Genomic DNA, 12,280 nt, shown 5'->3' with positions numbered 1-12,280 from the left:
TAAAAAACGCAACAGTTGAGTTTCTCAACACTTGTGACACATTTTTCATGATTTGTTCATCAGAGGAAAGTTCAACTATTCAGTTTTAAACCTTTAAATGTTGAGGATCAGTTTACGAGTTTCAAAAACTGGTCCACAGCAACTTACGTTTTCAGAATAAAACTCAACATATTAACTTTACAGATAAACACAGATTCACCAACTCCCCTCGCTCCCTCTGTCATGAAGACTGACTTTATAAAATACGTGCAGATCATTTGCAGCATGAAACAGCGACACAAACCAAATAAGAGGTTGAGAACCGTTTGGTTTTAAGGCACAGAGACGATAAAATCTTTAGACCTGACATGAAACTGAAAAAATATAAGTTTTGAACTTTTAAAAGTTCAAAGATTAACAGCTTATTTAAATGCAACTTGCACATTGTTTGATGCAATGTTCCCCAAACAATGTAGTGTGCATTACCCAGTGTTTCCCACAGACTCATTATTTATCTATTATTTATTCTAGAGGCTGATTTTGAAAGGAAGTGAAGAAACAGTTTTAAAAGTAAAAGCCATTAAAAGCTTAAATTATTCAGACATAGACTAAAAGTAGTGTTTTTGTTTTAACCATAATGAGGCTTTTAGCATTTTCTATCTAAGCACCTGAAGAATGTTTGTCTTTAATGAAAAGTCCTTCAGTGAGGATCAAGACACTTTGGCTTCACTTTCGGGAGCCGTCATGTCGTCCATCTTTGTTTTACAGTCTAATGGAAACAGGTCAAGTACGTGCGAGACTCTTTATTTTCTCTATTTTCAAACTAAAACATGATTCTATGTTTCATTAAACCTTGAAATCACTGAAATATTCAACATGGAGTGTGTTACTTCTGCTGTGTGAACACTGTGTGTACTGAGTGTGTACTTGTACTGACAGTGACTCTGCAGTTACAGGTGTGTGTTTCCTGACCTCAAGTCTCTTTAACAACACGCTGACTTTCCAATAACCAGAAGTTCTCCACAGCACCAGATTGTTCGTCTTCATCAGCCCAGCGAGGAGGCTGCCACTCCCCCTGTGGGCCCCCCGGGGGTCCACCTGGGGCCGGGACACCCCCGCAGCACCCAGGGGACGTCTGGGTTTCCTCCAGAAGGTTCAGGGGTGAGTGGAGACGTGTTACCGTAGAAGGAGTTTGTGTGGTGAGGGCGTCAGAGGCGAGAGTCGCAGGGCAGAGGTCGAAACGCCACCTCCATGTTCTCCTCCATGATGATGTCAAAACGACAGATCAAAGGCCTGAAGACAAAGAAAATGACATTCATACCTTTTATCTCGATTTTCTTTTTTTAGACTTGATTGAGTGAGTAAGATTTTCTGGCTTCTGCTTCTCAGTCGTGACAATTTGCTGCTTTTCTGCCTTATGACTAAATATCCCTGAGTCGTCGTCATCAAATGTAATAGAATTGTGTCACTGAATCTCCGGTGGTGAAGAGCAGGACTGACCTCTCAGGATGATCCAGAGGCGTGAAGCGGATCCGCAGCAGGCGGATTTTGTATCGAGGTCCGATCACGTTGCCGGTGTTGATGCGGAGCGAGATCTTCTGGACCTGCTGCAGATCCTCATCGAACTGGGCCAGCAGGCGGGTGGAGGTGTACTGCTCCAACCGGTACAGCTTACTGCCAGAAACCAGGAGGAGTTTAATGATCACATGCAAATAGAACGAGGCTTCTTGATAAAATGTCTCAACTGAGAACCAACATCTGGGAGAGGAGGATCAGTTGCCATGGTTACAGTAATTTTACTTAAATTATCTTTGACTCCAGGTGTGTCAGTGACTCACTGGTCTATTCGAGCCTCAGTGAAGCTCCTGCCGCTGTGCAGCCGGATGTAGACGACACCCCAGCGGAGGTACTGGTTCCAGGTGACCATGTCCACTCTGTAGCTCAGTTCTGACAAACACAGGATACAGACAATATCACACAGTACTTTCATTTCTAAATGAAATAATCTCAGCTCACACACAGGATCCAGATTCTTTACTTTAATCAAAGCCTCATGGATCCTGCAAGTATTAACAGAGAAATGTTCTTCAAAGTACTTTGTCTACAAGTACTCTCTTGCAGAAACTACATAAATGCATTGACTATATACATTTAATTACTGCAATATTAGTTGTTGCTCATGTTAAAGTAAAATCTTTTCTACTTTCAGTCAGGTGAGTACTTTATTAAATTATTTGAGATAATTACATGTTTTGGTCTTTAAAATCTTCAGTCATTTCCTCTGAAGTCTAATTATTGAAAAAGTAGTAAAATAATGTAAATATAAAAGTACAGATGGCTCTAAATTGTAATTAAACCTTATCTTAATGATTTCCTAAGGGACTGTAATGTGGGGCGGTGATGACTCACTCCTGTACGGCAGCGACGCGGTGGTGCTGAAGAAGACTTTGGTTTGTCCGAGTCGCAGCAGAGTCTCCGTCCAGCGGCTGAAATCGTAACCTGCAGGTGATCAGACGTCAGTTCTCAGGTCACGAGCTCAACTCGGTACAAACTCACATTGAGTCGTTCAGTTCAAACAGAAACGAGCTGCTGACACAAACGTTTGAACCCTGAGACTTTTCCTTTGTATTTGTGTTGGTTTTTAACTTTTTAAAACAAACGGTTCCGTCGTACGACATGTCTTCAGGTGGACTGGAGGGGACTGCACCACCTACCGAGGACGGGGCAGGACGCCGGTTTGAAGGCCTCACACTGCAGACACCTCCCGTCCAGGAAGTCGCTGTAGGACGAGCAGGGGTAACCGGTGAGGCTGCAGGTTCGGTTCAGAGCGCACAGGTACAGAAACACCGAGCGCTGGTGGTCACACACAAAGTAAGATTTACCTGTGGGGGGGAAAGAGATGATGCTGCATGTGAGTGTGTGTGTGTGTGTCATAGTTTCTTCTGTTTTATGTGTGTGTGTGTGTGTGTGTTTACCTGCAAAGATGGTTTTGGGGCACCCTGGTTGGTCGGCTCCACCGTTGGCGTAGAAATCGATGTGACCGTGAGCTCCTCTCAGGCCAAATGCTGAACATGGAAAACACACGTTCAGTCAATCACGTTTATTTAATTTAAGCATCTTTCACAGAGAAAAATGACAAAAGCCCAAAGGTTATAAGTTCATCCATAAAAGAATCGGATAATAAAACATTAACATTTAGCAGGTGGAACATGAACCAAACTAAAAACTCAAGGTAAAGATGTTTCTGTCGTTTCAGGTCGTTCTTCTCTCACTGATGTTTGTTCAAGTGTTTCTGATCAGTTTGGTTTGAATCAGTTATTGATGATATAAGAACAGGCTGAGACGTGATGATTGACAGCTGAGACTGACTCCTGAAACAGGTGATATTTAAAGTCACGTCTCAGCCAGATCCCTCAGTGTGATCGTTTATCGTGAGTTCAGTTTATTTGTAGACGCTCACAGTTCATGTCAGTGTGAAGAACGTCCACGAACATGGCGTCGGAGGGATCCAGCCTCTCCTCCGGTGTGGCACTGGTGAACATCGGCCCGGCCGGGTCCAGACCTGGAGAGAGAAAATAAAAGAGTCCACTGAGACTTGTGTAAAACCTTTTGATACCAAATCCGTCTTTTCTGTTCTTTGCCTGAAAGCCACCGACACTAAGGACGTTTCTTCGTACAAGTTGTATTGCAAGTTCTGTATCTATGTTTGCAAGAAACAGGAACGTTAAAAGTGTTGGGCCATGGTTTTTTGTGAAACCACACTACGGCCTACATGTCCCGTCAAAGCCTGAAGCCGCATGTCCCTCCAGAACTCAGTCTCCCAGAGGGCATCAACGTCACACAGAGGTGTGAAACCCCCCCCAGGGACACAGGTTTCAACTCCCATTGGTCACTCTGGACCCCATGACCTGTGAGGTCACCGGGCCAATATAAGGCCTGTTCCCCCCCTCTTCTGTCTCTTCTGTCCTCTTCCTACAATCCTTCCACAGGAGGGAAGGCTGTGGAGCCTCTTCTCCAGCTCACATCCTCTTTTTCCATCCAACTCTTCGAGAGGAGCACAAAGGTGCAGCTTCCAGCTCATCTCACCAAGGAAACCTCCTCGCCCTCCAAGCTCTACCAACCCTCCTAGCAGCGATGCGATGTCCTGCAGGAAAACTTCAACCAGCAACTGAGCTACACCGCTCAACAGAATCACCAAGGCAAGAGCCACAGACTTGCAAGACGACACAAAACTGCGAACTGCACAGCAACTTCCTTTTTCCCCTTTCCGCGGACGGGTAACACAACTGGGCTTAATAATTATACTAGGCTAAGCAAGACTGTGTGATGTTTATAAGTTTGATTTGTGGTGTTGTGATATTTTGGGTACAAGTTATTGAGAAAGTAATGTTAGTCTGTTATGCTCTTCACAGTCTTTCGTTGCATCCAATCTAGTAACTTTCTCTAATTTGGCACACACACAGACACACACACACACACACACAGACACACACACACACACAGACACACGCATAACTCTTCACCTCATTATCTCTACAGGTCGTAAACATTCCAATAGGTGGAGGAAGGGTGTTATCTCTTTGGCCAGCGACCATTTTGGAAGTACACAGACACACAGACACACACACGTATACTCATATACACATCTTTGTTTAGTAATTACACTGTTTGTAATTTGTGTTTTTATACTTTATTATATTCATAATAAATGTTTTCCTTTCACAAATGCTTTTTTATTAATGTTGCATAAGTAATTTTGGTTATAGTTATTAATTTAATTGTTAATCAGAGTTCCAAATTTGTAGTTAGTACTTTTATGAGACTTAATCAATAAATTGGCTATCTTTTCCCTTCCTTTGAAGGGTGGTGCCCCGAGGTAACTTTAATCAATTAAAGTTATTATTTAATATTAATAATAAAAATATTAATATTTAATATTTTATTTTGATAACCAAATTTATTGAATGCCGAAAGGCACACCATTTTATGGTATCACGTTTGATGCATTATGGCACAACAAAAGTAAAATGTTTAAAAATGATTTATAAATAAAATGACAGGTTAAAGACATTTTCTGAACTTTTCCCTACAACCTAAAGTCTGGTCATGTTATCACCTGTGATGCGTCCGATCTTTCCCTTCAGGTTCGCTCCCACGAATCCGGCCAGGTGAGCTCCCAGACTGACGCCGATGAGGTGGACTGAACTCAGAGAGGCTCCTTCCTCCTGCGGACACACAAACACCAAACTCTCGTTTACCTCCGGCTCCGTCCTGCCACTCAGACACATTTACAGACGGCAACTGTCTTTGGTTTGGTGACTCTCGTTCTCTCACCTCCATGGTCATGATGAACCCGGTCAGGTTGTGTGCGGCCTCCCTCGTGTAGGCCACGGCAGTGAAGTAGTTGAGGTTCGCCGCCCCCTTGTTCCAGTCCATCACGATCACGTTCATGTCCTCCTGCTCGGCCAGCAGGCGGACTAAGTGGTCGATCCAGATAGGGGGCGCTCCGGTGGGCCGGTAGCCATGGATGACGAAGGCGGTGGCACGGGAGAGGTTGAAGAGCGACTGTGAGGCCAGGTGCTGGTGGTTGATCTCACGGCCGCAGTCCAGGTTGTCGCGGGTGTAGAGGAGCAGCCGCACGTACAGGCTGGTTCCCATGAAGCAGTGGGACAGGTTGAGGTCTGTGAAGTTGTCGCAGGGCTCGCCCCCCCCGCTCTGCTCCTGACCTGAGGGCACAGAACGGGCGACAGCTGAGGCTCATGGGAGAAGAATCATTTGTATATTTGATCGTGAAACAAAGCAGAGGACAGATCAATCGAGAACAGCAGCAACATTCACTGAGGTCATCGTTCTGACAGCATGAACCTGCAGGTCAGAAAGGTCAAAGGTCAGAGAGGTGTGACAGTAAATGCTGAGATCACTTCTTTGTCTGGTTTCTCGTAGGTGGGGCGTTGGTTTGACCTCTTCAGCTCCGACAGGCAGAGATCAGGCTGCAGATTGAATCACCTTGAGCTGCTGCGTCTGGGAATCACTCCACTCGTTGGGGAGCTGCTGTCATGAAGCCTCCAGTTTGACATTTTGTTCAGCGCCTCCTTGGTTTTTTGAAACAATACCCACGGTGCTTTATGAACTGTTTGACTCAACATGGATCATAATCTATAAAGTGAACATCAGCTGTGTTGAAGAAGACTTGAAACTAGAGATTGAGACATAAACTCCTGAGGAAAATGTTCACTGACGTTATAGACTCCGTATTTCTCATAACATTTTGTGTCCCCGCTGGTGACGCCTCGTTGTCCGGTTGTCCGTCCCTCCGTCCCTCTGTCCCTCTGTCCCGGTCCACATGATATCTGAAGAACGCCTTGAGGGACTTCCTTTAGATTTGGTACAAACGCTCACTTGGACTAAAAGATGAACTGATCTGTATTTAGCAGACACGGATCAGGCTGCTATAAAAAAACACCTCATCCCCTCAGCACCCGCCCCTCCATGAACACAACGGGTGATTACAGCTGTCAATCAAACAGGGAGGGCGGGGTTACAGGGTGGAGATGGCCCCAATCCAACCCCACATTAGTAAAGTGTGTATAACGGATGAATGTGTGTGTGTGTGTGTGTGTGTGTGTGTGTGTGAGTGTGAGTGTGAGCGACTGTATATTTACTTTTACAGCAGCTGACAGAAAGATATGCAGGCTTTTCTATTTTAACATCAACCTGGAGACGATGGGTTGACTTTAAATAATCTGTTCCTTCCTGCACCTCACTAAGCTCTCTGTACACACACACACACACACACACACACACACACACACACACACACACACACACACACACACACACACACACACACACACACACACACACACCTCTAAGTACGACACAGTCATGTTTCCCTCTGGTTCTCTCTGGATCAATCCCTCCTCGCTGATAAGGGTGAACTCTCACCAGATTCTCACCAGAGGATCATTTTAAAGTGATGACTAAAGAGCTGTGGGTGTTTTTCTTACCTGTGCAGAGCACGAGGAGTCCCAGCAGACCCACAAGTCTGCGGGGCAGCATCCTTCCTCCGACCACCAGAGGCAAACAGGGAATGAAGGAGGTGAAGAGGAGGAGAGAGCAGGAGCTCTCAGTGCCGAGTGAAGGAGGGGACTGAGGGAGGGAGGGAGGGACTGTTGGGGAGATAGAGAGAAAGAGAGGGAGGAGGGATAAGAGGGTCGGTTTGTAGAAGGATGGAGAGGTGGAGACAGAACAGAAGAGAGAGGAAGATAACATCTCAATAAGTTATTAATATTGTGGTGGACTGTTGGATACCGTCCTTATTGCTTAGCATGTTGTGTATCATGTTAAATTATTTTAGCCACGATAATCAAACATACAATCAGATATTGTTACAGGGCTGAGAGCAGAGTTATGAGATTAAAGAGTCTGTTCTGCATCTTGGATTATTTCATGTTCACTTCTGTTCAAACTACGTTTTATAGTTGAAACCAGACAAAGTACAGTCGAGAGACGTCAGCTCTCTGTGCTCAGGGGGCTCAAACCACCGTGGTGGGAAATCTGTGCCGACAAAAGTTGGAGCCCCACCAGCGCTGGTTATTAATAGCTCCACAGACTCTGACCACACTGCACCCAGCCCATGCTGCCCTGTACTCACTGTATTTCTACAGGAACACATGTAATTTAACATGGACGGAGAGAGCAGGGCCCCGCATGCAGACACGCTTCAAACGCAGTGAAACTGAGTTAGACACGGAAATCACAAAGTCAAAGACAGAAAGACACAGAAAGAGACTGTGGACTCGCTGTCCTCTGCACAATCTGTTTCCATCAGGTGAGGCGTCCAACGACACGACGAGTCTCTGAGTCCTAAGTTTGATTCCACCTCAGTTTGCTACTTCTCTTTAATCACATCGTATCCTTGATAACTGCAAACTTTACGAACAGGAATAAAAACCTTTTGTCTAAGAGCAAACTTTACGCAGTTGTAGGATAATATTATTGGCGTATTTTACACTAAAGGACACGTTAATAGCTAAGAATACTAATATGTGTGTTTTCAGCTCTGCAGACCTGGACTGAACTGATGCAGCAGATGAAAGATCAGTGACAGGTCACGATGTCCTGCTCGGCTAAAGAGCTTATTTCTGGAGGCCACGCCCTCGTCAGTCACCTGACCTGACTCAAAACTGAGACGTAGATTATTAAACCAGTTTCACTGTTTCTTCCTCAAAGTAAAACTCCGACAGCGACGGCTCAGTTTGAGCCTGAAACACGGAGCAGTGACGTTTTCTGATTCTCATGGAATTAAAGCAACTACTCATCTGATTTCTGTGAAGACCCTGGTTAGAAGAAAGTACCAGAAACATGTCATGCTGGTTAAGATTTAAAAAATATCTTATACCTTATACTAACACTGAAAAAAAATTAGACAAGCTGTCAGTTCATTGAGAGCGACATCGTTTGAGTAAGTTGATAGAAACCGTGCAACATTTGAATTCCTCCTCCTGGATCATCTGATCCAGAGCCGACGCTCAAGTTCAGGTTAAACCTCGAGCACCGTCTCATTTGGTAAACGAGTGTGAGGCTGTTGCAGGAGTCGGCAGGGTCTGAAGTTCTATTATAAGAGTCCTCAGCCAAAGCTGCCGAGATAATCGCAGCTAAATCGAGGGACCCGAACATTTTCATGTGTGTTAAACTGCAGCTTTAGGTCCTGATAATAGGATCCGACATGCATCCGTTCTCTGACACCATGAGCTGCACTTTCTGTTGTTACTGAACCGGCCTCTGACTCCGGTGAGCAAACACCTCGGCCATCGCCGACCCATCAACACGTGGTTTTCTGCTTCTTACAGGAGAAATATCGACTACACTCAGTCGAGTTCATGACAGCCCCCTCTTGAAACCACATTAAAATTAACTAGATCCATATTTTTATTTGAGAATCAGTTCTCTAGAGATGTCAGATTTGTTTTGGGTCAAGATCCTGTGGTTGTTAACATCTAGTCTACACACATTCGGGTTCACCGTGACCTTTGACTTTTAACCTTTAACCACTCATATTTGAGTCCAAGTGACAACTGCTCAAAACATTTCCTAAAGACAGACTTGAGATATTATGTTTATGATTAAATGTTTTGTGACCTTGACCTTTGACCTTAGTTCACCCAAATCTAATCTGTGAGTCTAAGTGAACGTTTGAAGAATTTCTCTTGAGGCGTTCTCGAGTTATCGTGTTCACAGAACTTGGACGGGTCCTGAAAACATGAAGCCTCTGGCCACTTGATGAAAGATGCTGACACATAAAAAAACTGACTTCAACCAAGCGACTGATACATATTTTGTGTATATTTACAGATTTACATCCAGTTTCACAGCCACAGAGAATTCAAACGCTCCACACGTGTAACGAGCTGACGGCCTGTGACGAGCACGTCTGAGCGCTGTTATTTCCCTGCAGACCTCCGGGTGGTGCCGGACGCTGCCTCCATTTAAGCTCGAGACGCTTTCACTTCTCCTTCGGCCGCAATCATCTTCAACACAGAGAGAGAAACAGGATTTTAAACATTTCAAAAACAGCAGCAAGTACAGAGGAGATCCAAGAGAGGAGGAAATCCTCAAAAGAACATTTGTGTTTGGGAGCAAAACGTCGGCTGCTGCACAAACACAGAGTCCGAACAGGAAGATGTCACCAAGGAAGAGGACGAGAAGGGTTTTAAAAACAAGAGCTGCTTGTTTGGTTGACTTGTATGAAACCTCGTGGAAGGATGTGACGTGTACGAAGGCGACAGAGCAGCTAAAGACCCAAAGTCTGGACTGGGCTCTGCTCCCGTTTCCCCTGAATCCACAGGCCGTGTGTTCAACATGAACCTGCAGTGATTAAAGCAGCAGACGGCAGGAGGTCAGACCAAAGCAGACGAGGAACACAAATCTGTTGAAGTGAAGCTGACAGGGAGCACCTGACGCTCCACCTGGACGCCCCACTCCCCGGGTCGCTGCGTACAGCACCTCCTGCAGGTTTCCACAGTGTACAGCACTTCAATATTTGCAGCCCTAAATATAACGCTGTACCAACGAATGATCAAATATCTTGTCTGTTGCTTTGTTATTTGTTAAGTTATTATGAGTATATGTCATTTACTGGCAAAGAAATCTTCCAAGAGGCCAGATTTAAATGTATTTATAAATTTGATCTGAGTCTAGTGAGGTCATAAGATCTGCTTTTCATGCAAATAAAGATTTAGAGAATGACGTCATTACGAGAAGAAAGTTGCATTTTATTCTCTTTTTGATTTTATTCTCAAAATATTACGACTTGATTCTTGTAAAGTTTTGACTTTAATTGTAAAATCACCACTTTTAAATCCCTGCACAGAGATGATTTATAAAAACTTTGAAACTGTCTGAATTTGATTTAACTTTGTCATTTTATTGTTTGTTCACACAAGTAAAACATCTTATTACCTGATATGTGGATAATTCTTTATTCTCAGACATTTGCATCAACAAATACAACAATTAAGACAAGAAAAACAAAATGTTAACATCGCATCAACAAAAGAGTTTTAACGTCCTTCAACATACTTTTGATCTGAGATAAAGTTCCATACTTAATAATCTTCTGTTTAATGGTAACAATTCATATTCATCGAGTTCATCTAGTCTTTCTGTATCTAAGTTAAATTCTCTTCAGAGAAATAAACTTACTTGTTTTTTATCTTCCTGTTCTGATCAGCACTGACCTCTGCTAGTGTAGATAAAGTGTTTCTGTTCAGTTAATCAGTCGAGCGTATCTCACGTTGTTCCTCTCTCTTCACACATGTTCACACTTCCTGTGAAGCTGTCGGTGGTTTTTCTTGTCTCTGTCTTTGTGGTGAGTGCTGACCTCTGTTCACATCCTCACACCACCAGCCCTCATCCACCTGCCAGGGCCGGGCCTCTATGGCAGCAGCGGGAACCCAGATCTGCTGCCACTCTGAGGAATGAAGGGCATCTGAAGGCACGTCTCGGTGTCTCCTCGCCATGGCAGAAGCTCTGCCGTTGTGCTACCACGGCACCATCAGCAAGAAGGAGTGCGAGGAACTTCTGGGAAAGAAGAACAAGGACGGAGCTTATCTGATCCGAGCCAGTGAGACCATCCAGGGAGCCATGTGTCTGTGTGTCTAGTGAGTACTTTTCATTTATCTACGTGTTTGTTGAAGTTCTCGTTTAAAACGTTTCATAATTTCACACCTAACAATAATCCTAATATTTATTAGATTACAAATTAATAGTCCAGAGCAAAACAATTATTGTTTGCGTAAACATTTGTGTTGGTTTTAGTATGTTTTCATGTTACCATTGTATTTTACTGCTGTATCAGTATTACCAGTGTTACTAGATATTATACAAGGATATTTTTTATCTGAGCATGTAAACAAAACCATATTTTCTCATAAAGCTCATCAATGTTCATCAGGGATCTTGATCTACTCTTCATTTAAGTGTTTATTTTACACTGTAAAACACATTTTACTCCGTCAAATTCATTTGTTTAAAAAAAGATATGAAGCAAAATACATTTCGTTTTATTCCGTTTGTATGTTTCCTGTAACTCCTCTGTGTGTGTGTGTGTGTGTGTGTGTGTGTGTGTGTGTGTGTGTGTGTGTGAGTGACTCAACAACGCATCATCACTGGGAATGTTGTTGTTTTTTCCGCTGATTGATCAAAGGTCAATTTAACAAATTACAGTCTGAAAAACACGAGATCAAGAGATCACCACAAATTATAGATGTGACGATGAGAGAGAAATGACTTCTTTTACAGAAACTGAGAGAAAGATCATAACTGTGTTAAATAGTGTGTTCTGGTTTCTGTGATTCATTAGTGTCGTGTTTTGTTTCTTGATCTCTGATGTTTGTTTGTGAAACAATTGAAACGTAGTTTGATTTGTGATTTGTTGTTTCATCTCTACAGTAAAAAGAAGGTGGTGAACACCTACAGGCTGTTTCAGACATGTACTGGACAGTACACTCTGCTGGTACACACACACACACACACACACACACACACACACACACACACACACCCACACACACACACACACACACACACACACACACACACACACACACACACACACACACACACACACACACACACAGAGATGTTACATTAGCGTTCACAAGTGTTAACAGCTCGTTACGTCTGTCCACTGATCTGATCTTCACTGAACAACATTTTATTGAGGCAAAACGTGTCACACCTTATTTATTATTAATGCATTTCAAAGTTCATATAATGACAAGCTGATAATGAGACTCGT

General features: G+C 43.6%; 3 protein-coding genes across 6 annotated transcripts in view; 1 reads left to right on the top strand and 2 right to left on the bottom strand.

Moving 5' to 3' along the window:
• Positions 1-1,078: 1,078 nt before the first annotated feature.
• Positions 1,079-12,280, bottom strand: part of lipib (lipase, member Ib) — a 21,775-nt gene continuing 10,573 nt past the window's right edge. Inside the window, exons 1-10 of one of the 4 annotated variants that reach the window (XM_034571732.1) lie at positions 6,987-7,403; positions 5,314-5,705; positions 5,096-5,204; positions 3,440-3,541; positions 2,955-3,044; positions 2,694-2,861; positions 2,363-2,478; positions 1,818-1,888; positions 1,480-1,653; positions 1,079-1,272 (exon numbers count right to left, since the gene is read on the bottom strand). In XM_034571732.1, coding sequence (XP_034427623.1) covers positions 1,188-1,272; positions 1,480-1,653; positions 1,818-1,888; positions 2,363-2,478; positions 2,694-2,861; positions 2,955-3,044; positions 3,440-3,541; positions 5,096-5,204; positions 5,314-5,705; positions 6,987-7,251 — 1,572 coding nt within the window. In that variant the 5' untranslated portion in view covers positions 7,252-7,403 and the 3' untranslated portion in view covers positions 1,079-1,187. Of the gene's footprint in view, positions 1,273-1,479; positions 1,654-1,817; positions 1,927-2,362; positions 2,492-2,662; positions 2,862-2,954; positions 3,045-3,439; positions 3,542-5,095; positions 5,205-5,313; positions 5,970-6,986; positions 7,404-12,280 lie in introns of those variants that run through there. The other 3 variants (XM_034571731.1, XR_004612258.1, XM_034571733.1) reach the window with 3 other exon arrangements.
• Positions 10,880-12,280, top strand: part of si:ch73-264p11.1 (uncharacterized protein LOC100000923 homolog) — a 2,974-nt gene continuing 1,573 nt past the window's right edge. The window contains exons 1-2 of the mRNA XM_034571769.1: positions 10,880-11,141; positions 11,932-11,995. Coding sequence (XP_034427660.1) covers positions 10,999-11,141; positions 11,932-11,995 — 207 coding nt within the window. The 5' untranslated portion in view covers positions 10,880-10,998. The remainder of the gene's footprint in view (positions 11,142-11,931; positions 11,996-12,280) is intronic.
• Positions 11,576-12,280, bottom strand: part of LOC117753567 (acetylcholine receptor subunit delta-like) — a 22,464-nt gene continuing 21,759 nt past the window's right edge. The window contains exon 13 of the mRNA XM_034571735.1: positions 11,576-11,630. The gene's annotated coding sequence lies outside the window, so the exon portion shown is untranslated. The remainder of the gene's footprint in view (positions 11,631-12,280) is intronic.

The sequence above is a fragment of the Hippoglossus hippoglossus genome, chromosome 20 (assembly GCF_009819705.1).
Source record: "Hippoglossus hippoglossus isolate fHipHip1 chromosome 20, fHipHip1.pri, whole genome shotgun sequence".
NCBI classification, from domain to species: domain Eukaryota; kingdom Metazoa; phylum Chordata; class Actinopteri; order Pleuronectiformes; family Pleuronectidae; genus Hippoglossus; species Hippoglossus hippoglossus.
Note: the sequence above shows the minus strand (reverse complement) of the source record. Positions and strands in the feature narration are given on the sequence as shown.